The 27,103-nt window shown below is 28.0% G+C and overlaps 1 protein-coding gene across 2 annotated transcripts; it reads left to right on the top strand.

Annotated features, from left to right (window-relative positions):
• Positions 1-3,448: 3,448 nt before the first annotated feature.
• On the top strand, positions 3,449-26,644 carry LOC145835017 (electrogenic sodium bicarbonate cotransporter 1-like). 2 transcript variants are annotated; one of them, XM_082942548.1, is made up of 27 exons: positions 3,449-3,608; positions 5,644-5,871; positions 7,378-7,462; positions 9,044-9,232; positions 10,653-10,830; positions 12,671-12,834; positions 13,111-13,292; positions 13,891-14,008; positions 14,740-14,858; positions 15,628-15,777; positions 16,505-16,596; positions 16,947-17,121; positions 18,891-19,024; positions 19,204-19,277; positions 19,826-19,926; positions 20,053-20,123; positions 20,532-20,644; positions 20,739-20,839; positions 21,205-21,357; positions 21,945-22,058; positions 22,239-22,400; positions 22,531-22,655; positions 22,752-22,939; positions 24,475-24,659; positions 24,780-24,893; positions 25,152-25,174; positions 25,346-26,644. In XM_082942548.1, exons 1-27 carry the CDS (start codon positions 3,477-3,479, stop codon positions 25,404-25,406), a joined length of 3,531 nt encoding a protein of 1,176 aa, XP_082798674.1. In that variant the 5' UTR covers positions 3,449-3,476; the 3' UTR covers positions 25,407-26,644. The 2 variants fall into 2 exon arrangements, with proteins under 2 accessions (XP_082798674.1, XP_082798675.1); XM_082942549.1 differs by lacking the exon at positions 9,044-9,232.
• The last annotated feature ends 459 nt before the right edge of the window (positions 26,645-27,103 follow it).

Below are 27,103 nucleotides of genomic sequence, written 5' to 3'. Positions count from 1 at the left end.
AAATAATCTTTTATAAATGTGATGAAAATTTGCTCTTTAATAATAACTTAGAGCGAAACTTCGTTATAATTAGCTTAGAAAATATTTTTCTAAGATTTTTTTTAGACAATAATCTACCAATTAAGAAATAACTTATAAGAGTTTTAGAAGTTTTGGAATGACAATACAGTTAGAACACTATAATCGAAGATGCTTCTTAGTATTCTTAGTATATCATGAACTTAAAGGCTAGACCATAATTGAATCTTTTTACAAAACGAAAATGAATTCATTGCACTAAACTTATTTATTAAAAACTGTCTTTATATTTTTCAAAATCTTAAAAACTTATAGTTTTAGTTTGTATGTTGTAAGTTTTAGTAATGGTTTGTCTTTTAATTTTATAATAATTTATTGTTACGCATGTAGTACCTATATTGTATTTTAGGTTAACTGTGTTTAAGTTTAAACTTTTGATAAAATATTTCATAATTTAATTAATTTTAACTCACTATCTAGATGCAAGCTTAAAAGATTTTTAGTTTATTTAAAGTATTTAACATGTAGAGAATGTGTTGTGTAATTTCTATTGTTTTTATCTTGCTATAGTTATAATTATTATATTTTTAATAAGTTTCTGATTTTTATTTAGTCTATATCAAATAACAAATTATTAGGAGAATTTATTTTTCATCATTTACAAATACAAAAAAAACATGCAAAGTAAGAATAACAGAAAACATGGTAAATTATCAGTGATTAAATTATCAAAATTTTCTAGTGTTAGTTTGTTAATACAGATCCTAACGAAACAAGTTCTTTGGAATACATAAAAAAACAATTTGCACAGTACTTTTCTTTATTCAACGAACGAATGTTTCTCTGTTTTAAACAGTATGCGTTATGCTAATGTACAAATCTATATGCAAGTAGCTTGTTTATATAAACTTATTTTTTCTTATTTTTATTCTGAACAACGAACATAATACATCTTACAAAATATTCAAAGTACTTTATAACACGTTTTTAAATACAATAAAAAAGTATTAGTCAAGTTATTAAATAAACTAAGTAAGTACGTTAATATTGTATACCTGTTTCTTTTCGTTTAGAAAAATTTCATGTATGTTTTTTTTTATTTTTTAACTTAATTAACTGAACTTCGTTAAAATGTTAGTTTCTGTTAACTTTTACGCATCTAGTTGCATTGATTTTCTTTGTATTCACAGATGACTTCCTCAAGTTTAAGTCAAAAATAATCCGTTTAAATCTTCAAACTAATAGTTTATACAAAATGCACTCTAAATAGCCAGGTACGTTTCTGAACACTTATTGACATCAATTGTTGTGATTTCAGGTGCTCAAGGCTGCGGTAGTAGTTTTTCGACAAAACACATTGCTTTTTTGTAGGCGTAAACAAGTAAAAATAGTTTTTTAAATGTAAAAATAGATTTACTCGTTTATAAGCGCACTTATTCTGAAAAGATTTTAGATGATGATAACTAAGTTGCTGGTAGTTTGTTATATTAGATATATTGTTTTTTTTTATCATAAGTATGAAGTTAAATTATGAGAAATGCAAGTCGTTGTTTTTAAAAGAAAATTTAATTTTATTATTATAATTTTTTTACTACATTTAAAATATTCTTATTTTTTTATATGTGATTATTTTTCAATTTTTTTTGGTGTGTTTCAGTTTAACAAACAGTATAACTATTCCTAGCACATTTCTACCAATATACTTTTAAAAAAATTAAATGCAATAGAATGTATTTAGTAAGAATTTCAACACAAATATTAACTTGTTTTAAAAAAATTATTTGTTTATTAGTATGTTTTTTTTTTGAACTTCATAATGATACTTGATTTTTATAAAGATTAAAACGACTTAGCTTAAAAGAAAAAAACTCAATATTTCTTACTTGATGATTTGCAAAAATAATTCAGTAGATTAAAAATATATATGATACAATTTATATTTTTAATATATAGTCCTAAATTTAAGAAACAAAAAATAGAACACACATATAAACTACAAGTACTTAACTTAAACAACAAAATATATCGATTTAAGCTAGTAAATCAAAAGTTACATATGCTTTTATAATTCTGACTCGCATAGCTCAAAGAATAAAAGTTTTCTCAACTTACAACTTTTTTTGATTTACTAATGTTTGCAAAATATTAACATTTTATCATCAGTAAAACTTTCTCTTGTTCGTTTACAAATCTTTTTCAAATATCCACTGCTTTTAAAAGCCTAGTAAAATTTTAGACGATGCTGTAAATAACACTTTGCGTGTCTACTTTAAATAAATGAATTACATAAAAAATTACAATTTAAGTGTAACAATTTTTATTCTAAAGCCATCTACAAAAAATTTCACAAATATATTGAAATTGTTTAAACCTTATTATATTCTTTACCAAGTAAACACCTGAAAGTTTTTATAAACCAAAGCTAAAGCTTTAAAAAAATGTTTTTAAATGAAAAAAAAACACCAAAAAAATCCACGTAAGATAGATTATTAAAACTAACCGCTTTGTTCAACTTAAAAAGCAATTTGGGCCGTTCAATCAAACTAGATCGCATATTGAACTTTTTTTGGTCAGAAGCATATTCATCACCATAACGAGAACGCACCTAAATTCAGTGTGCTGCTTTGCAAAAGCCTCAGGGTTTCTTCGGAGAGAGTCTTTGTTTTTTTTTTCAATTTAAGTGTACGTGCAAATTGTTTTTTATCCGATTTTCTTTTGGCAAATTTTTCCTGATTCCCTTGCTCACAATTTTTTTTTTTCGATTAAAAAATATATATAAGAGAAGTTTTCAAGTATTTCTGGCTCTAGTTTTGAAAAGGACTTTTGAAAAAGTTTTCTCTTTTTAGATTTTTTAGTTTTATGTTTTAGTTTCAGTTTATATTTGTGAAGTATTCAAAACTAAAAAAGCCTTTTTGCTTTAGTAAAATATTCTACACTTGACAAACTTAAAAATTGTTTGTGATTTTTGTTTTAAGGTATGTCAAAACTAAGTTTAGGAGAAAAATTACCTTATTTTGTTTAAAGTTTTTACGTAATTTTCTTGTTTAACTTTATAAAATATGTATAGAGAGTTATATTTTAAAATCCTTCAGTTTTATAGATTCAGAATACTACTTTCTTAAACTTTGAGGTAAAGTGTTTACTCTTTTTTATTTGCTGCTTTACTTTTGGTATTCAGATTGTTTTGTTTTGTCTTTTTCATAATAAGATAAAAATCACAAATCAGTTTCTAAAATTAAAAGCTAAACCCCACAAACTTATGATTAAAATAAATGCATACCTTAGTTTACAAGTAATAAGTATTTTTATACTTATTGAATACATTTCTAGATTTGAAAATAAAAGGGTTTACGAAAAAATTTGTAACTTAAGTCCTTAATTTCAAACTACCAACATACAAACAAAGTTGAAACTAATTTAACAGATAAGTTCTAGTAAGAAACTTGTTTTATTCGATTATGTCGTCTGTGTTGTCACTGGTCAGTGACGTAAGTAAGGATGACGTCAGGAGTTCCACTTCATCGGTGAATAGAGGATTCGTCGATGATAGTGGCACAGTTAGAGCTTTAAGTTATAGAAGAAATTCGCAGGTTTTTAGCTATAAGCTTTCAAAATTTTTAAATTTTTCTGCTGTAAAACATTCATAGTCGTAAAACTAGCACAAGTTAAAGTAGAATAATTTAGATATCTATAAAATAATAATAATCATCATTAATAAAATTTTAAATTTAAAAAATATTTACGACATCAACTCAAGTAACAGTTTAAAAGTAATCAAAATATTCAGTAGATAAAAAAATTTCAAACTGTTGTTTATTTAAAACAAAAGTTCAATTAAGTTCCCTTGAGTAGGGAAATCTAATCAGTAATTTAATAGCTATACAAAGTATTTGACTTGAAACGGCTGACCAACCACAGTTTCTACCACGTGATTTTATGCATGAACAGTACCTAAAAAGTATAATACTTGATATTCAAACAAACTGAATTTGAAACTAGTCCGGCAAAGATATATAACAAAAGTCAATTTATTTATATTTTACGTTAAGAGAGTATAATTGTTAGGTAAGCTTTGAAAACTAACGTAAAAGTTTCTAAATACTAAAATGGAAATTGAAGTTGAGTATAACTTATTTTTCTTCTATAATCAATAGATTTTATTGTAATCTAACCACAAAGTTTAGTTCATGAGTGATAAAGTTGTTTAGACCATTTTTAGATGAGTTATTTATTTTGTATCGATAAATCATGGTTGCTTACTTATTTCATACTTTTTATTTGAAAACTTGTGACGTTGGATGGTTTTTAAGCTTATTAAATTTTTGTTTAAATAAGTAAAAATTTTTAATGTAGAAATGATTAATTTAATTTAAAAATTCATGTTTGTTATGTGTCTATTGTACTAAACCAAATTTTGACGAAACAATAGTGCAAAGCAAACTAAAGTTTTTACAAGCAACGAAGTACTTCAAACAATTTTTTTGTGTTTGTCTGTTTAACACAATTAAGTCAGTTCAAGTTTAAATGAGCTACTAAGTTTTTTTAAGTTATTAATTATATTTTTTATTATTTGGTAGTAGCTTGTCGTTAAACCTTCCTCATAATTTTTGCTACTCTTCTGCTAACTATTTTTTACAGAAAAATCATGTTCTTTAAAACTATATCTTAGTACAAGTATGTACTACATATATGGTTATAAAGTAAAGTAATGGTTTTTTATAAATACATATTGATTTTAATCGCTACTTTAAAAAAAGTATTAACAATTTTTAACGAGATATGAACATATTTTTGTTGAAATGTTTGGCGAACAATAGCTTTTAGCACTTTTGTAGAAAGTTTTAAATAGATAAAAAATTAAAGGGGAAAAAAACTTTTAAAAACATAATTTTGTTAGGTCTAGAAATATGTTATACGTTTACTTACTTTTGAGTTAGGTACCTGTAGGTGTTTTTCATGAAATAACTCATATTTAGATAGATATTTTGTAGGTTTATAAAACGCTTACAGTTTTAAGCACGAACCAAACTTAATCTTACATTTTTTTAAGATTGCGTTTTTTAATTAAGTTTTGTGTAGATTTACGTCAAAGTCTTTCTGTTAAATAAGTTCAGGAGTTTAGACTTGAGTACCTTTTTATGCATTTTCAAAACAAAAAAAAATTGTTATGCGTTTAAAATAAACTAAAATTTTTATTGAAATACAAATAAATTTAGTTAGAGTACAAATTGTAACTTTATTAAAAATAATAATTAAAACTTTTTATTCAGTTTTAACTTAAAGTACAGAAAAGTTTATTCTTAAACAAAGTTTTTTTTTCTGAACTTAGAAGTCGTATTAAGGTACATTATTTCCTTTTCTTTCCCTTGAATAAAGTTGCTTTAAAAAAAGTATAAGTTAGTTGAAGTTCATACACTTTAGATAAAGAATACTTGTTTACAAACTATTTTAAATTACCTTCAGTTTGTATAAAATAAAAGTTCACTGGGTTTTAACACACTACAGTTGTTAAGACTTTGGCACTTTTATACATGCAAAAGTTACCAAGAGTGCACAACTGAACACTTTAACAAAAAACACAGTTTTTTTTTTTTCTATCGCGTGACGGCGCAATAAACATTTCAGGTCGCAGCGGAGAGAAAGAGCATGGCCGCAGAAAAAGAAGGAGGGATTGGAGCGGAGAGAGAAGACCGGAAGAAGGACGATGACGTCACAAACAGTAAGTTGGTTAAAACCGAACAGGTAAGTGATAAAAAGAAGAGTCGTCTCAGGAGGTTTAGTGAATCGTTGCTAACCAGAAACTCTGAAAAAATGTTCAGTAAGAACGACAAAGGTGGCGATTTTTGGCCTTTGGTAAGTTAATTGTTTTTTTTATGTTGTTTAGTTTAAGAAAAAGTCTTAATGCTTTATCGAATAACAGTTTTTTTTGAAAAGTATTATTTTAAATTTATTTTGAAATTTGTGTAAGTCCAAGTTTTTTTTTAAGTAAAAAATAAAGATTTTAAAGTATTAACTATTATTTGGATCTTTAATGTAAAGTCTTGTACTACTATTAGTTTAAAAACTTTGTTATAAACTACAAAAAAGCGGAAGTACGTTAGGAATAATTCTAGTAAATTATCTAACTGTAAAAAGCAATGGAAAATATATGAAACTTAAATACACTTTTGCTTAATAAGATTAATAAGTATTAACTATTATTTGGATCTTTAATGTAAAGTCTTGTACTAGTTTAAAAACTTTGTTATAAACTACAAAAAAGCGGAAGTACGTAAGGAATAATTCTATTAAATTATCTAACTCTAAAAAGTAATGGAAAATTTATGAAACTTAAATACACTTTTGCTTAATAAGATTAATAAGTATTAACTATTATTTGGATCTTTAATGTAAAGTCTTGTACTAGTTTAAAAACTTTGTTATAAACTACAAAAAAGCGGAAGTACGTTAGGAATAATTCTAGTAAATTATCTAACTGTAAAAAGTAATGGAAAATATATGAAACTGAAATACATTTGCATTTATTGCCCTTAAGTTAAATTTTTATAGCGATGTTTGTTGCGCAATATATCTACATCTAATTTAAGGAAGTTTCTCCTTATCATTGCATTAAAGCTCGATATAAAAAACTGATAAGCACAATTCTAGTTCTAAAAATTTCTTTAACAAGTTTTTCGTAAATTAAAAAACGTGTTAGTAAACAATATTTTCAATATTGCAATGTAAACTACATGGAAACCGTAAAACTCAGAAGCAGCTACAAAACAATGATTAAGATTGCCCTCCAGTTATAAATGCTATAGCCACAAAAGCTTTATATTATTCTACTAATTGATCATTTTGGCCTGATGTGTTTAAATTATAATATAAGTATCACCTACCAACAGATAGCTCAAAATAACAAGCTTGATAAATTATAATAAACTGTTGTAGTGCTTTTCAGTATTTATATTTAAAAAGTTTTTGTCGCTGAAGCTTAGTCTATAAGCAATAAACTTAAATAATTTTTTATATGTATAAGCAGGATTGTTATAATTAATAAGTATTTAAAGTAATATTTAACATTATTGAAAAACATTTTAGAATTTAAAAACGACAAAGTATTTACATTTGAATAATAACAGCATAGACTTATACATTTTTTCTAAATAAATTAAAATGCTTAAGACTTAATTAATTTATTGTGATGAAAATAACTTTTTAAAGACTAATATATATTTCCTTGTACTTACGCAAAAGTATTAATTAGCCTGTCTGTACTTAGTTTTTTGTAAAGCGTTAAAAATTTAACAACTAAAAATCAGTTCATCTTTTAACCAATTAAAATCGTTCATTTTTTAACCAATTAAAACTGTTCAGCCGTTGGACGAATCCCAGCCTATTGTGGATTATCATAAGGCGAACTCGCACGTTGACGAGGAAACTTTTGACGATGATGCTTCTGGTATGTTTGCTTTTTATTTTTATTATAAACTTTATGAGGTCACCATTTGGTCTGAGTTGTTACGTAGTTAGCAAAACTGTACTTATTAAAAAGTGACACATTTGTAGAGTAAAATAGCTTTCAAGTAAAGTATGTACATCAGCGCATCATTTACATTGTATAATAAAAAACTTTTTGTATGAAATAAACAACTTTACAGTGTCCTCACAAGTCTAGGTGAACATCCAAGCAACTTTTCTAAGTCTTGAAATTAAAATAATTCCACGCTTTATTACTAAAGTTAGCGATATTTTCTTATAAATATGACCGCATAGTTTGTATTAGTACATCCGATTAAGGTAAAATTGTACAAACACAGAAATGTTTTATTGAATTCGCCTCATCATTACTTGAAGGTGTATTAGATTTGTTCGATTAAAGTAGTTGTAAATATTTTTTTTGTATATTAGTTAGGTTTAACAAGATAAAACTCTAAAAAGTTATCAAAAACTGAAGTTAATACATTCTCACCTGTATGTATTAAGCTACGAATGAAATAAACGTCAAATGTAAAGATTTTTTAGTGTTTTATACATATAATAACATTTAAATATCGTAGTTAGTTTTTACATATTAGCTAATTCAACTCAAACTAAATAGTTTGTTATAGTAATTTTTGATAAACTAACTTTTCTATTTTTGTTTAAAAAAAACATAAAAGTTTAAACGAATTTATTGCTTTCGTGTAAAAAAATTCAACAACAACAATATAATTTAGTGCTAAACTTTATTATAAAAAAGTGTTTTACTAGTTGTACTAATGTCCAAAGGTATTTTTCTATCAAACCAAAGTTATTTATTAAACTTCATAAAAAAAATCATAATCTTCAAAATCAAAACTAAATATAAAATTTATCCTATGTACACCAATTTATAAGATAAAAGAATTTTTACAAGAGTAGTTAGCTATAACTCATACATCCGCAATTAAAGTTTATTTGTAGTTGGTTGCTTTTGAAACCTAGCGCCTAAAACAAAAACAATTAACCTTCGTATATTGTTTAAAGCAGGTATAAAACGTATATTTTAAAAAAATTTTAATCTTGCTTTAATATCTTGATAAAATAGGTTTGCTATATCAACTTACTTTATATAAATCACTAATAACTTTTATTAGCTTAGGGGTCGGCAAACTGTCACCCAAGAGCCAAATGCAACCTGAAAGTCCAAAATTTGCGGCCCGCGATGTACTTTTTAATAAACTTTTTCTATAACAGTTAATTTTTTTTTACTCTATTAACTTGCAGTTAAGCTCTAAAATTGGTAATTATTAGTTATTAGTGCTTTATTGTTGTTTATACTATAACATTTTGGTTTAACATATATTTTTTTAAATGATCACTGTTATTGTTTTAATTAATTGCGGTCCGTGGAATGTTTTTTTTTGTGGAAAACTTTTCCCGTTATTTATATAAGGCTGCCGACCCCTGCATTAGCTTTTTTACTCGATATAGAAGAAATAAACTGTTCTTTTTTTGAAAAAGTTCTTATTAGTCGCTATGAACGCACCATCATTAGCGTAACCATAGCAACCATTGATAGCCCGCCACCGTAAGCACTATGTTGGCATACACACCATGATAAGTGAGCCGAAACGAAAACACCATCATCACCATCACCATCACCATAGAAATCACAGGGCCCATCACCATAGAAACGGTAGTACAAAGTTGAGAAAGCGGACGGTTCGCAAGTACGGTTCAACAGAAAAAGTCGGAGATAGTATTGACAGTGAGTAACGTCCAGACAGAGCGGAAATTTTTTGATTTTTTGTTTAAATGTCCTTTAGGAAAAATAATATAAAATTAGTTATTACTAGTTAAACAGAAGTTACTCAATGAGAGCAATGTAATTCTGTTTCAAACTTAGAAAAAATAACTTTAAACTTATATTTTATAATTAGCACACACATAGTTTTTTAAGTTATTAGTTTGAGATTACGTTCTCTTAATTCTGAATTGTAAATAGATAAAGTTTAAATTTATTTAAGTACTTAATTTATTGTCTACTACTACAGAACATAATGTTCTAAAATGAATGTTGATAGTAAGGCTACAGTTATTTTAACTTAAAGTTACCTTTATTTACTATTGTTCTGTACCTTTGCTAGTATTTTGTTTTATATCAATGTTTTAACTTTTAGTAACTTAACTTTTACGATTTTAAGTAAAAGTTGCATTTTTGGTAGTGTATTGAAGGATAAATTTAAAAAGCCATTGGTTTAGTTCTGCTTACTATACTTTTTTAAGCATATGATTAGTTTTAATAAAGCTATAAAACGTATTTATAAATTAGGCTCATGTCTACAAAATTAACATGACTACTTCAGTTCTAATTAACCATACTATACTTTTTATTCTAAATAATGTTTGTAAAAGCTGTATACTAGTTTACTAAGTATATCATTCAGTATTTTACACTTAAAAATATTATTCACTTGGGTTTATATTAGGTTTAAGCTTACTGATTTTTTTTTGTTATTTACAAAGCCTATTTGAGCATATTGTTATATTTGAGATGTCAGATATATTCGCAACAGAAAGTAAGTTTGTAAAACTTTCAGGTGTTTTATTTTTAATAAGCTTTTATATCAATTGTAGAAGCTTTGATAAATAAAGTAAATTGTACTGTCATAAATTTCTAAAACACTTTTTTAATCATTTTGATAATCAGTTTTTTTAGTTTTTTGAGATATTTATCGCTAGCTAGAAACAATTTTTTTAAGTATAAAATATAACTGCAAATTAAGTATAACTAGTTGTACACTTTTTAAATCTAAAATAATAATTTTTTAATGCTAGATCATCAAATAAAACGTCTTATTAGACCCAGACTAAGTCGATATAATTCTGTTATAAAAGTTATATGCATGAAATAGCTTTGTATTTAAACTATTTATCTACATTTTTTTCTCTTTTTCTTCAAATTACCATCTTTAATTGCATTGACCATTAGTATGATTTGAATTAACACACTGATTTAATCTTTTTTTTCTAATTTTCGTTTCTTTTGATAATATTCAAATACTTTATCTTTGTTTTCTCCTCTTCTGGTAAATTATTATCTAAACTACCTTTAATTGTTTTTATTTACTTAAACACATAAATGATCCAAAAACTTGCTCTAACATTCGTTTTTAAATCCCGAACAGGCGCGATGTCTCCGTCGAAGAAGGTGGAATTCATCATCGGCAGGGGTGGAGGCATGAGCGAGAGCCGGCAGATCCTGGACAGTTTGGAGGGCGGGGAAACCCCTAAGCTGTTCACGGAGATGGAGGAGCTGCAGGACGGAGGGGAGGAAGGGGAGCAGGTTTGGAAGGAAACTGCAAGGTTCAGGAGTTTTGATAATTTGACTTAAACTATTTTATTTTAATGAGGTTTTTAAGGTACTGCAGTTGAACTAAAATAACTATACAACTGATAACTTATTTGTTTATACGAGAAAAGAATAATAATCTTACAAAAGCTTTAGTGTTTAACTATAAAATTGTAAAAATTGCGTTTAAAAATGTATCGAAAATAAAATTGACCATGTGGCCGTAAGAATAACTAATAAATATAAATGTTTCAAACACTCGTTATATTTTTTCCGACCAAAAAGAAAAAGTTACTTGCTGTTTTATATAACTTCAGTCTCGTTTAACTTCTTTTCCACGATTACATTTGTAAGTTAAAGTACTCTTTAAATTTTAAGTTTATCAAAAACGCTTGAATGTTGTAGAGTATGGTTTATTTTTAGCTGCTTATACAAATGCTTAATAATAACTTTTTTTGTGAGTTTTCAGGTGCCTCTTACGATTTTTCAATTACAAATTCTCGTCTTTAATTTGTCTTGTTTAATTCTAACATTCAAAAATGAAAAATAATTATAATTTTTTTACCTTTTACGTTTACAAACCAGCAAGTTTGAACAAGTAAGGTAATTGAGATTTAACTTAAAATTTTAATTTAAACAATAAATCGTTATTTAGCGATAATCAATAAATATTTTCGTGACAATATATAATAAAATGCTAAAAATTTAATACATGAGTTTTACTAAATTGTTTGCTTGTTTTAGCAAAAGTTAATTAACTGTAAATATCTTATAGTTTTTAGATCATGGTTTTCAACAAACTTAAATAGATTTGATAAAAAATAGTCGAACGGAATTTATACTGAATTTTGAACAAGCATTTTATAAAACTATAAAATTATTAATTTGGTACTAACGTAATTATTTTTTCACTATACTTAAGTTATTTTCTGTATAAAACAGTGTACAAAAATATCTATTAAAATACCGAAGGAATAAAGTATTAGCCAAAATACAAAACGCATACTGTTTTGATGTTTAATTTTTTTTTTTTGTAATTTGATTAAATTACTTACGTATGAATTTATTATATATTAAAAAATTTAAAGTATATAAAAAATTTTTGTTTTATATAAAAAATAAATTATTTCTGTTTTTCTAAATTGAAGCTATATACTATTTAACGTCATCGAAAAAGTATTAAAAAACTGCAATTTTTTGCGGAAAGTGTTATTACTTAAAAATTTTGTATTCAAAATTAAAGTGTAACATTTTCTGTATTGTTATTACTTTTCTAAAACCCTCGGGCGAATACACTGCAAGAGAGTCACTCGATATTATGTGTTGCAATTCGTCTATTTCTCTTTTACAGCTGTTTTACGCTTTTGTCGTGCGTAGAAACTCTATAATGTTTCTAAAGTTCATGTTTTTTCACTCTCGATTAAACCAGGCACAAAGCGCTTTTCTGATTTTTAACCTTTTGATTTTCAACCCTGTTCTTGTTTTTTTATGTACAAAGCTATACGGCTGTGAGTTAAAGTATTCTACAGCAAGTTTTAAGTTCAATTCGCATTATTGGTATCAAAAGTGAATTTACAGTTTTGATATTTTTTTTTATTTTAAGAGCTTGCTACAAGGTCGGTAAGGTTGTTTTTTACAAATTAATTTAAAACTTTTTTTTATATTTTGCACAATGTTTTGATCACAAACAAAACAACTTCAAATTTGTGAAATGTAATTTGAAAATTTTACCAGTACAAAGTTAAGGTCTACTTAAAAAAAAAACACAAATAACACATACCATTTTTCAATAATATTTTTTAACTTTATTTTCATAGACAGTTCAGTACTATCATTTATATTTATTACTTTCAGATGGGTTAAGTTCGAAGAGACGGTGGAGGATGGAGGAGACAGGTGGAGCAAGCCGCACGTGGCCACACTGTCACTCCAATCCCTCTTCGACCTCCGCACTTTCCTCCAAACCTCCTCCACGTTTCATCTCAACATGGACGTGCAGGACTTCCCTACACTGATTGGTTTGTGTTTTATATTTGAAAAAGTTTAATATATTGCTATTATTATTATTATTACTATTATTTATTTATTGTTATTGTTATCTTTTTTTTAGTTTTTATTGCTTACGTTATTTTTCTACTTATATTCTCTTTAAAATATTAAAAGTTTTTTAATTATAGTTTAAAATACTTAAAATGTGTGTTTGACTCAACCAGTTTTAGCTTGATAACTTATTTTTAAACAGTCAATTTTAATATTTAAATCAAAACTTTAATTTTTTTTTTCAAACTCGACAGACAAAGTATTGGACTCGCTTATTGAAAACGGTCAGCTGACGGACGACGTTCAGGTGAAATCGAAGGTCCGCAGAGCGTTGCTAAGCAACCACGAGCACCAGGGCGAAAAGAGGGGAAGGAAGAAAAGTGTGGGAGGGGAAGAAATGAAACGGAGGAAGAGCAGCTCCATATTTGAGAAAAAAGTTATTTTTTGAATATTTGAATTAAACACCCATATGTGTTTTTTGTTTGTAATTAAAAACTTGTTGTAAAAACATTTTAACATGTTTAAAAAGTTAAGGTATTTGAAAAAATAAGAACACTTTAAGTTTAAATAGTTACTGTCATTTATACTTTAGTAGTAACTTTTTTTCTCAGTACTTATAAGGTCAGTGTATTCTAGTCCTAAATTAGTTTAACTTTCATTACGAAAATTATAATTTTAGTTGAATTAATATTATTTTATATGTAAAGTTAATATACAACGTTTAAAGTTAAATGAACAATTTGTTAGCCGATGCTTTTAAAAGAGAACAGTAGTTTTTTTATCGCTGTGATTTAAACTTTTATTGATTTGTCATTGAGGTACGTTTGATTAGATGTGTTTTAAGTGTTTCAAAAAATACATTCGTAGTAAAATTTAAATGTAAAACAAATGTTTTTTTTTAGAACTTTTACAAACTAAACGTAAGTTTGATTTTAACTGAAAAAAAACAGAAAGATGATTAAAATATTTATCATTAAATGTTTAACAAAATGTTGAATTGACTTCTTAACAAGAATATTAAATTTTTAATTCAGACTTTTATGAGAAAAATCCCAACTGGAGCAGAAGCCTCTAATATTTTGATTGGTGAACAGAAGGACCTGAGAAAGCCAATACTTGCTTTTGTTCGTCTTAAGCATGCGATTACTTTTGGTGGGTAAAAAACAAAACTTGCTACTTTGAATAAGAAAAAAAAAAAAATTAGCTAAACAAAGTTTCTTCACATAACTAAATGTATAACGTTTAATTCAGATCGCACAAAAAAAGCTTATTTCAATCTACTGACGCGACTGCGTAAAAATGTACTTTTTTAAAAAAGGTTTATGATGATTATTTAGCACTATACTTAAGCTGATCAAACTTTAATTGCTAGACGTTAAAAAAAGTTTTCAAATTTTAAGACATTAGCTTGTAAGAACAAAAGTTACAATCGAGATAGACAACGTACAGCTCACGACGTTCACTTCAGCCTGTAAACATTTTATAAAAAACAAGCAAAACTGAACTTTCTCTGAAAAATATTTCATTACATGTTTGCTTTTAAGGGGTTTTATTTTATTAGTTTTACTGCATCTGAATACTTTTTATAGTATGTACGTTTTCAAAATTACACGGCCCGCAAACACTTTTCCTGCGAAGTTTGGGGCACTGTCTAAAAAAAGCTGCCATCCCCTATACTAGATCTAGGATTTTTTTCAATCAACTAAAACTTGAACATTTTATCTAACTTATTTATTTACTGTAGTTAAAGGTCTGAAAAAAAAAACATTTTAACTCTAGCTCTTTTGAATTAAACTGTTCCAAAAGTTCTGTTTTGCCCTGTAACTTAACTGATAGTTTTGGTATAAATTTTTTTTTTCTAATATGTGAATTTAACCTATTAGACCGCCTGACGGAGGTACCAGTACCAACGAGGTTCGTGTTCATACTACTCGGCCCACGCGGTAGGAAGCAGCAGTATCATGAAGTCGGCAGGTCAATCGCCACGCTGATGGCAGATGAAGTAAGTTGTGGCATGATTGTATGTATAGAGGGTTTCTGTGGCGTAAACTGCATGTTATTAATGCACCTGAACTCTAAGTGTTTAGAAATAGATAAAACTATTTTTTAGCTAATTTGTATTTTGTGTAAACTTTACTTCTTTTTTTTTAACGAAAATTCTTAATACACAGTTGTCCTAAAGTAGAACTTTTTTATCGATTTTAATGAATTATACAAAAAACACTTTGAGTTTCTTCAATTCCTATATTTCTTACATATAAGTATTTGCGAATTTGATTCCTTTTAGATGACTTAAATAAAACCGCAGCAGACAAAACCTTTTGCTTTAAGTGATTAATAAAATTATTCAAAATACCATTTAATGGCACAGCGATATTTATAATAACAGATTAACTTATTAAAACTCTTATAATGATATTTTTCTATGTTTTTAAAACTTTTAAGAAAACTATAATTATTTAAAAATTTAATTGTAAGTCGATGTTTTTAAGTACACAACTTTATAAAGATTTTGTACCTAAAACTACAGACAAATTTTACTCTTTCTATTTTTCAAACTACTTTTATAGTTTAAGTGTTATAGCTATTTAGTAAAAACGTATAAAAGTTAATTGATATGTTGAGTTAACTAAGATTAAGAAAGTTTCAACGATTGATTTTTTGAAACTGTTTTTCAACTCCTATCAATTTACTTTCCAAATTATTCTTTTAACAAAAAAAAAATAACACAACAATCGTTTTTATCTCCTGCTGAAAATTTTTTCCGACAGGTTTTCCACGAGGTGGCGTACAAGGCGAAAACCCCGAGCGAAATATTTTCGGGCATAGACGAGTTTCTGCAGCAGGTGACGGTGCTTCCTCCCGGGGAGTGGGACAAGACCATCAGGCTCGAACCCCCGCAGTCCCTACCCCAAGATCAGGTCAGTAATTTGTATATGTATTTTTTGCTTTCGATTGTAAAAAAAGCTTTGTTTTCGAGGAAATAAAAAAAAACGAGAACGAGAATAATAAAAGGTAAAACGAGTTAGAATAAAAACGCTTTCGATTAATTAATAAATTTATTTCTAAGTGTTATTTTGAAATGAGAACAAAAATTTATCCCTCGAATAATGCATCTGTTTTTATTAGTGTATCTTGTTTTTGATTAAAATCTTTTGAAATTGATATTCCATTTTAGACTAAAATGTTTTAATATTTTACGAATGTTTAAAACGTATGGTTATAGTAATTTTTTTTTTGCATTACGTGCAGCTAAAATCGATAAATACATCAGCGCATTTAATCATTATTTCATCAATAAAACTTGACGTAAGTTTTAGTAAAATTATTTAACATGGCTTTTTTTTCGGTTAAAAAAGCAGTATATGTTTGTACAGCATACACATATTTTTAATATTTTTATATTTAAAATAATTTTTATATTTTAAAATGAACGAAGTTTGTTTTATTATTAATGCACAAGGTATAAAAAGCAATACATAAAATTATTTTTATAAATAGTCTGTAAGCAATACGCATACTTGATTAGTTATGCAAACTCGTTTCACTAAAACATTATTTATGCTTAATTCCTTTTTATTAAAAACTTAACTTTCAACGTTCATTAAAAATGAAGAAAAAGTTTTGTATTGAATTTTTTTTTTCTAGAAAAAAAGACTGAAAGAAGAACCTTTTGACTTCACACCTCGTAATGAGAGGCCCTCACACGGCGCTGGGCCAGAGTTAAAAAAGACGGGAAGGTAACTTTCAAATGATTAGTGGTTTTTGTAACAATTAAGTGGTGTTACTAAATAACTTCTAGTTTTTTTTACCTTTTTTTTTTATTAGGAACAAAAATTTTTTCAATATGTTCTCAAAGTTTTAAGAAAGTTTTAAGATGGTTCTAACTAACTTAAAATATAAAGCACCAAACTAACAAGTAAAAAAATTATATCAAAACATTTTTTTGTAACGGATCGCAAACTTTGTTAAGTTATAATAAAATTATATTTAACTTTTACAGATAAATATGATACCATTAAACCCTTTTTTCAAAACATCATTTTACGAAAAAAATCAAACTTATTACGCAAACGTTAAATTAAAAAAGATTGTTCGGCGGGCTCATTGAGGACATCAAGCGGAAAGCGCCTTTCTACTGGAGCGACTTCAAAGACGCGTTTAACATCCAGTGCGTGGCCAGTTTCTTCTTCATCTACTTCGCCGTTCTCACCCCGATCGTCACCTTCGGTGGTCTCCTCGACGACGCCACCGACAGTTACCTGGTTTGTGAATATTTTAAATGAGTAATACATGTTTTTTACATGAAAAGGAAAAAGTTTTAATATGCTTAACAAAGCTTGTTTTTTACCAAATTTTCACAGAAAAGAAAATTAGAAGATAGATTATCCTTTAAACTTAACACTAAAGTCTTTTTTTAACTATATCAAATTAGTTGCAAAAAATTTGGAGTGCCGCCCGCGGGTCGCAGTTTGCCGATCGCTGTGATATATCAATGGTAGTTTTGCATTCTGTTGGGATGTTCAGGCATTCTGATTTATTTTAATTTGACCAGTAAGAACACACGTTGTTTGTACTTTATGATCAAATTTTAACATTTAGAACTAAGGCTAGCTTAATCTTTTTTTAATAAGCTCAAAGTATGTAAGGTATACAATGTTTTGAAAAAGTACAATAATGAAAGTTATATACTTTTAACTAAAATAAATGATATCATAACTTAAACCTTTTAAACCTAACTTTAATCTGAAAACAAAATTCTAATTTCAGCCTCATATTTTCCTAGATAATTAAATTTTTGAAAACAAGTTTTTAAATTTTGTATGCAAACTTAAGTTTTCAATAAATGTCAGATATTGTGGCCACTTAATAGAGTGTGTGACAATCGATTACACGGCTAATGGAAAATTTGCTACTGAATTTTACCGCCATGTCGTATTGTTTTGAACTTATCTTTAATCATGGCTTTTAAAAAAATCATTAAATTTACGTTTTATTCATTTTAATTCCTATACATCAAACTTATTAAAGTTTTATGGGAATTATAGTTATATACACTTTATAAAAAGTGTTAGTTGTCTACGTACTGTGAAATAATAAATTTAATTGTTTTTTTTTTAATGTGAGGCACAAAAGTAAAAAAAAAATTATCAACAATTTATATTTTATACTTTTTTTAATAGCATAATAAACTATTTCCTATTAATTTCTGTTGCTCTTACTTACTTCAAACTATATTAGCTTTTTTGTTAAAAAGAATTGTAACATTCAAATAGTTTTTAATACAAGAATATAGTTTTCAGAGTATGGTAAACCACTTTATATTTAAAGCTTATTTAAGTCCTAAATAAGCTTTAATAATCAAACAAAACTTTAGCTGATTAAATTGGTGTGTTGACATGTATAAAAGTTTATTTGGTGATTCCCATTAAAACGTTAACGTTTTAGCTAGCTTATCAAACCTTCGAAAGTTAAATACGCTGCAAAATAACAACATAGCCGGAAAGTAGCCGCCAATAGATAAAGCGCAGGTTTTTGTTTACTGAAAATATTTCAGAGGCCACGTGAAAACAAACCGCTTGCTCCGGGCTAAAGTTTGATTGAGCCGGCCGCCATGACGGATTACAGTTTTCAGATTAACCAAAACATTAATAAGATAAACTGGAAAGTGTGTAAAACATTGTACTAAAACCGCTGTGCGTTAGTATTAATGATAAACTGTGCATGTATATTACCAAAAAAGATTAAGTTTCTTTGTTAGTTTTAAAAGATGAATGTTTATAGATAGATCTGTTTTTCACTGCACGATTAAAACACTACAATTTAAAAAAAAAAAGATTTTTTTTCAGCTTTAGTAATAACTATATTTCTTTTAAATAAAATACTATCGGAGTATTTATGTAACTGTTGGTATAAAAGTTCTATATAATTTAAAAAGCATAAGTTTTAAAAAGTAAAAACAAAAGGAATATACTCAAAACTATATAATAATTTGCATTTAATACCGTATTTGAATATGTGAATTTTAACTAAGGGTACAATGGAGTCGTTATTAGGAGGTTGCATGGCGGGTACGATGTTCCACCTGTTTGCCGGCCAGCCTCTTACCATCATCGGAAGTACTGGACCGATCCTGGTGTTTGAAAAAATTATGCACGAGCTATGCGGGTTCGTAAAAATTGTGTTTCTAAAACTTTGTTTTGATTACAATTTTATTTTTACAAAAAAATGTGCTTAAAAAATTAATTAAATACTTTCTTAATAGCTATGATAAATTGCGTTTTCAGCTTTAGCAAGTTTTTTTTTAGTAGCCTTAGAACTAACAAACTTCTACAAAATTTTTACAGAGTGATGGATATTGAGTACATAAGCTTCAGATTTTGGGTTGGCAGTTGGACGGGTTTTGCCTGTATCTTACTTGGTAAGTACAATAAAAAAAATCATTCTACAATATTACATTAAAATATTTTTTGCTGTGGCTTGTTACATGTCAATCATTCTGACTGAAATTACACATTTTAAGGTTTTTTTTCCAGTGTTTGTGTACAAGCGATAAACAATTAAATCATTATTCTACCGTAAGTTTACTAAGTTTACCCACTATCATGATTTACCGGAATGCTTTTCTTACAAATGTTAACACGTGGGTATTTTTAAATTAAAATAATAAAAATAAATTTAATACGTTTCCTGTGTTTACGTAAAAACTTGACAATTAAACTATTTTTCCGTAAGCACATCAAGATCAACCACAGTTTTGACTTACCATCACATTTATTCTTCGGCCAAAAAAATGTTGCACGTCTACTAACTTGAATTTTAAAATTACACATTGTAAACACCACTCCACCTTGGCTAATTTTCACGACCTTGAATTCATTTTATAACTATTTCAAGTTGGTTGTTATACAACAAAACTTTCAAGTTTCAAACACTCAACAAAAACTATACAATAATTAATTTCCACAGTTGCATTCGATGCCTCCTCTCTTATAACCTACGTGACGAGATTCACCGAGGAATCTTTTTCTGCTCTTATTTCACTCATCTTCATTTTCGAGGCTTTCAAAGTGAGTATGTTTTATTTGGAGATAACTTCAACTTTTTAATGAAACACACAACATAAAAATACCTAGTTGAATGCTTATCAAAACAAAAACTAAATCATTAGCACAGCTTCTTATATATTAAAACAGAAACTGATAAAAGACGCAAACAAGCACAAGATTTGGGCTGGCTGGGAGTCAGACAAAGTAACTCAGTACGAGTAAGTAACAATTTTATTGCAATTTAGAAAAATAATAATTCTAATTTTCAAGTTTTTTTTTATAAATTTTTATGGGTTTTTTTTCTTGTCGAGCATATCTCTTGAGTTACTAAAAATCGATAGACTTCGTTTACTTTTCTTTATGTTTCATTTGTAAAAAAAAGTAAGCTCATAGTACGAACCATTAGAGATGCTAGTTTTGATTTTGATAACAACAGATTATCTATTTTTTACTAACTACCATTGAAAATATCTATCGAAAAATAAAAAATAAAAACGTATCTTTTATTTTAAATAGCAAAATTTACCGGTGTTGTTTCTTTGCTCGTTCAATATTTACTTTTTGTGTGAACACTTAACTCTACCCATTGTTTTGTTAATCAAATTTAACTTATAAAAACCTTGCAGTTGCAGCTGTGGTGCTCCAGACCTTTCCTCGCTTCCATTCAGAAACAACCTGACGAACGAACAAATGATCGACGTTACAGCAGCAAGCAGAGACAAGCATAACAAGCTAAATGGTTTTTAACTACTTAAACCTGTAACACAGATTAAGAATATGTAAATAGTTTTTTTTTTTAATAAACTTTTGTAACTATCATCAACTCGTTCAAGGTGAAATATTCAAAATGACGAACACCACGTATACTTGCGTTTTCAATGACGTCACCACGAACATCGACTTGTCTGATTGGCAAGACGACGCACTTAAATCTGTTAGTATGTTTTAAGAATAAAAAAATGCAGTTTTTCACGTACTCTGTATTTTCAAAGAATGAATACTTAGTATTATAGTAGTAATTAATTTACTAAAAGTTCGCTTCGTTTATTTATTGATGATAATTGCAAACTACGTAGATAGTCATTAACAATGCATTGTGGTTAAAAAGATTTACATGTTTTACAAATTGAGCTTAAAATTTGCTTGGCTGTAATAAGGTGCCTTCAAAGACAAAAGTTTAGTACTTTACAACTGCAAATAAGATGAAACTATTATCTTGTCTGCCAAACAAACAAACAAAAAAAAATGCAGTAACTACAAATTTTATTTTACCAGTTGTTAACCGTAAGTATTTCAAAGGACTGCCTTGGAACTAACTGTGGAACTTTAGAGGGTGAGTCATGCGATTTTTCACCCGACATATTCTTCATGAGCGTCCTGCTCTTCCTCGGAACTTACTTTGTGGCTGTTACTTTGAAGTCTCTGAAAACGTCTTCTTTCTTTCCTGCAAAAGTAATTTACCGAAGTTTTAACGAAAAGTAATAGTAGTGTTAGATGAGTTTTTCAGCACTATCTCAAAGACTTGCATTTATTTTAACTATCAATTTTTTCTTGTACAAGTATTTTGGTTGTGTCAAGTTACTTAAAAAAGGATTAATCGTTTTTTTTTTTAATTTAAGTATAATAATATACATAGCGTTTATAAACTTGGTTTGTAAACATACAACAATGTCTAAAAATCTTTAAACTACAATTTTTTTACTATGATTTTGACTTAATTTCACAGCTTTATAACATAAAATGTATTATTTACGAAATGTAAGTAAGTCTAATTTGTGTAATTAATTTTGAACAAGTAGGCTTCTAATCAAACATATTACAAAGCTTTTATTACAGTTAAAATTTCTATAGTCTAAATGTCTCTTTGTATATCACTGACTATTAAGAATTAAGGTTGTAAAAAAGCTAGGTAGGGCACAAAGCTCATTTATAAGTTTTTAGCAATGACCTTTTTTGGAACAAGAGTTGTATTAGTTTTATAATTGATAGTGTTTATTTTGAAAGCTAGCAACAACTCAAGTATTTTTTATGACCGACAGGTTCGTTCTCTCATAAGTGATTTTGCTGTTACCATAGCAATACTTGTAATGGTCGTTGTCGACTTTGTCCTCAAATTTGAAACAACAAAGCTCCAAGTACCTAGCTCTTTCAAAGTAAGTTATGTTTAAATGTTTTTTCTTTTTTCTATACTTTTAGTGTAACTCATGATAAGCCTTAACAAGTCTTTTTTTGTGGAAAAAGGCAAGATAGTCTTTTTAATTTCAACTTGTACGAAATAAATGAAATATCCAAACAAATTTTTAGAAAATTCTCTAACTTATCTATTTAAACAGCCAACAAGAAACGACAGGGGATGGTTTATCAGCCCACTCGGAACAAACCAATGGTGGACGATACCGCTCGCAATAATTCCGGCTATACTGGCCACTATTCTCATTTTCATGGATCAACAAATTACTGCTGTTATTGTAAACAGAAAAGAAAACAAGCTGAAGGTCATTTGCTAGTTCTGTAATTGCTCTAAACAATGTTTGAAAATTTCTATTTTTAAGCAACTTTTAGTTTAGTAAAAAGTTTAGTATTTTATTTGTTTTAAGCATTAAACACGCAAAAAAAAAATTTCAGAAATCCTGTGGATACCACTTGGACTTGCTAGTGGTTTCCATAATGCTGATAATTTGCTCAGTTATGGGTCTGCCCTGGTTCGTCGCCGCCACCGTCCTTTCAATCACACACGTCAACTCGCTCAGGTTTAAAAAAACTTGTTTTTTATTTAATTGTTGATTAACATTTACAATCTAATAAAAACGTTCGTATGACGTGCTACAACGAAACAAACGAAACAGGATGGAATCGGAGAGCGCGGCTCCCGGGGAGAAACCCCAGTTTTTGGGGGTGAGGGAGCAGAGGGTGACGGGCTTCCTGGTCTTCCTCATGATCGGAGTGTCCGTGAGTCTCACTCCCCTCCTCCGCATGATTCCCATGCCGGTTCTGTACGGAGTCTTCCTCTACATGGGAACCTCCTCTCTCAACGGTTTGGTGTTGGCTTAATTTTTTTTTGTTGACGTGTTAGTCGCTCACTAAGGTTACTTTTTATAAAACATGCTGTTTGAAATGAAATGTTAAATTAACAGCTGCTGTGACTGACATTGAAATTAAAGCTTTGATATTTTTTAACGTAAAATTTGATCATATCATACTTCGATCATCAGACCGCAAGCCTTCGGTAAACTTAGACCAGGGCTTCGTTCTTATTAAAACTCGTCAGTCAGTCGCAACCGAAAAATCTGTAGCACGGTAGCTTCGTGGTGAAACATGATAAACCGTTAATTGGTTGAAGACTGAAAACTTTTCAGTTGAGACTGACTGACAAGGTTTTATAGGAACAAAACCCGGGTCTAAGGCTACGGAAGGCTTGTGGTCTGATGACAAAGATGGTTTGATAAAACTTCTATGTTAACTTCAGCTTATCTCACGGCACACGTAAGTTAAGACTTTGGCCTGATAGACTTTCGCCGATGCATTCTTTGATGGTTTATATTTTTAAGTAGTTTTTTTTAAGAGTTAACTTGTTCAAGTTAAAAACAAATTAAGTTTGCACAAACTTCATCACTAAAACAAAACAGTTTTAATCGTAAATCTCAATTTATTTGTTATGAAATGATTTACTATAAAATATCAAAAAATAAAACTTTTTTGTCTTACTTATTTAATGTTTTCTTAATTTTTTTTAAGTAAGTCAGACTAAATGTATTAGAGGTGTTTATCTTGCATTGAACTACATTAGTTTAGAATGTTTAGTTAAAACAAATCTGCTATGGAAAATCAGCCTAGTTTAACAAAAAACGAAAACCAATGTAAAAAAAGAGTCATCATATTCACTTTTACAACAACCAAACTTAATACAAGTTTTATTTAAATAAAAAATTACAAAACTAGTGTTTCGATATACAACTGAAAGCAATAAGTTAGCAGCTAGGTGATACTTAAGTAATAAAGGCCGTTTACACACGAAACCTTGAAGAACTAATATTTATATGTAAACATCACGAGCTGGTAATCCTTCACAACAAGTAAGTTATCAGTTGTTACGTATTTTTTGTTGAAACAATAAACTTTTAATTTTCATTATGAGGCCTCATGACTGGACGAAAGACTTAAAAACTGATGATAATTGAATGAGTTTTGTTTTGTATTAAACTTATTAAAGGCTTTTTTTTTTCAGTTTGAGCCACAAATTTAATAAGTAAGCCCAGTGTTATCGATTAAACACATATTCGTATAAAACAGTTCAAATACTTATAACATACAAAATATATAAAAATAAAATGAAGCCTAGCACTTCAGGACAAAAAATCAAGAGGTATTTTTTAAATTCTAACTTAATAATAATTGTAGGTTATTTAACTACAATAAATAATAGTAACTCAAAATAGATTCATTAAATAAACGTGAAATTTCTTTTATTAAGAAACACAATTGACTACACAAGTGAGCAATAAACTTTAAAGACACAACAGTATGTTCGTCCTGCAACTTTCATTTCATTCTTTTATTTCTTCCGTTCAGGAGTGCAGCTGTTCGAGCGGATGATGCTCTTCTTCATCCCTCAGAAGTACCAACCCGACTACTCCTACCTGCGCCACGTGCCCCTGTCCAAGGTCCACCTCTTCACCTTCATCCAGATGCTCGGGCTGGCCGTCCTGTGGACCATAAAGTCCACCAAACCCGTCTCTATCGTCTTCCCGATCATGGTAAGCTTCGAACTACTTGGCAAACTAGCACCTCGTACCTCACCCGTATAAAATAGTTTCTTAATTTGTGTGAAATGCTTGGCTTTTTTTTTTATAAAACCATCAACTTTTTGCTGACAGGTTGCAGCTCTTGTTGGCATTCGGCAGCTGATTGGTGGAAGACTGTTCACTCAGCATGAGCTCTCCTGGCTCGATGACGTTCTTCCGGAGTCTTCGAAAGCGAAGAAGAAAAAAGTAACATTTTTGTTTTACACGCAATAAACGTAACTATGTATTTTTTAAAGCTATTTAAAAATACACGATGTCTAGTTTGGTAAATAGTGTGGTAATACTGTATATGATTTGAACAAAATAACAAATACCTTACTTTTATTAGAAAATCAAAACAGTTTTTTACTATTGCTAAAAATTTAGCAATAGTTTTGTAAGTAAACTGAACTAGTTAAAAAATACAACTAGGTTGAAATTTCATAACATTCTGTTTATTTGCAGGAAAAAAAGCAGCTATTAAAAAGGTGAGTATCTTATTTTTTATTTCCATCTTTAGTTGTTTTATGTGGTTTTTATTCTTAGTTTCTGGTAAACTGTTTAAAAAAAAATATACTACTTTGTTTAGGTTGTATATCATTGCTTTACAGCAAACAACATTTCCAAATGTTTTTAAACAGTTTTTAATTTATTTACAGTGGGAACAAGAGTTCTTCTGTGTGTTTGAAAGTTGAAAGTGACAATGAGACTTCAATTTGATCAAAATTTTAAAACATATTCCACGAAAAAAACGTACATATAACCGTTTGCTTGTCTCCAAATTGTTTGTGCAAGCTATCTGAGCTGAGCTTGCTTTGTAATGGTGAAGCTTTTGTACTTAAATTTTCGTTAGAACATGCCAGATAACTATGATGTGCATCAAAAAAAAAAAGTAAACTTAATTTTTATTTTTGTTCATTGCGTTTTATTTTACGTGAACTTTGCTTTAAATTTGTTTATTTTTGGTACTATATATTTTTACACAAAATACTGTCACATACTTTGATGTTAAGTAGTAAATGTATTACATATAAAACCTTCTATATGCTTTCAGGTTTAGATCTACTACACTTTTGTCTTGTTTGTTTTTTAAAGTTTATACATTTCCGTGATTAGTTTTGGTATGCTGAGAAGTGATTTTTTGTTCTATAGCAGGGGTCGGCAGCCTTCTATAAGTCGCGGGCCAATTTTCTTAAAAAACGTTGCTCGCAGGCCGCAGGTTTTCTAAATAAATGTAATAATTGTTGTTAAAAAATATTTTAAACCACAAATATGGTAAAATAAGAAATAGAAGAATGAGTAATTACAATATTAAGTGCCTGTGTCAAGTTTTTATCACAAAAAAATTTTTGTACTGTTTTTTAAAAGTAAGTTTTTAGCTGAAAAGTATTTCGTGGGCCGCATAACGTGTCTTTGAGGGCCGCATTTTGCCCGCGGGCCGCTGTTTGCTGACTTCTGTTTCATAGATACAATAATTTTATATATTAAAATTTTAAGCATAACTAAACAACTTTATTTTTTCAGTTATTTCGACTGAGTTTGTTTCTCAAACTTGTTTATTTACTATTTTAAAAGTATAAAGTACTTTTGTAAATGTTTTTTACACGTCTACAGTAACAATTAACAATTGGTTATTAAGATATTTCTAAAAGTACTATTTAATATCTAATTCAAATGTTCGACCTACTATAAGTCATTATTATGCTTTACTGTTTGTTATAGTCATAAAAAAGTAAATATACCCGTACTTACAAAGTTTTACTGATGTTAGCTCGAAACTTTCATTTTAGTATGTCTTTACAATTTTCATTTAGTAGAATTTTCTTAATTGTACGAGTATAAACTCTAAGCAAATCTAATTCATTATAAAAAACACTTTAGAAGTTTAGCTGCCTTAAATTATTTTTGGTATAATAAAAAGACTTTACTTTAAAAAACTTGTGTAGTATCAATCTTGAAACTTTTTTTTTTGCTATTTCAACAATAAAACTTTAAAATTTAAAGTTGTGCGATCATGTTTACATTTATAAACATAGTTATACTTTTAAACAATTAAGAAAGTATTCTAAATATTTATAAAATAAATGCAGCTTATAACTAGATTGTAAACTTATTGTTATTAAATTTAAATACTAAATCACTTGGCTAGTGTTTAACGAAACCAAATGTTAGACCTATAGTTATATATTATATATAAATTTGCACATTTACTTGTTGAATTACTAAAAAAGTTTTATAAGTCAAAAATTATGTAGAAAATCTTTAAACTTATTTAAACATAATTGAAACTAAGAATTGTTTACTAAGATAGTTCAACATTAACTTTTATATGACTCTCAATGTTTTTTTTTAAGATTGTTTATGAGTTCAGCTGTTCGAAAATGTTAGTTATAAAAGTGTTATATGTTCTTGAAATT

The sequence above is a fragment of the Thalia democratica genome, chromosome 4 (assembly GCF_965202585.1).
Source record: "Thalia democratica chromosome 4, ktThaDemo2.hap1.1, whole genome shotgun sequence".
In the NCBI taxonomy this organism is placed as follows: domain Eukaryota; kingdom Metazoa; phylum Chordata; class Thaliacea; order Salpida; family Salpidae; genus Thalia; species Thalia democratica.
This window is presented reverse-complemented; position numbering and strand designations above follow the sequence as displayed.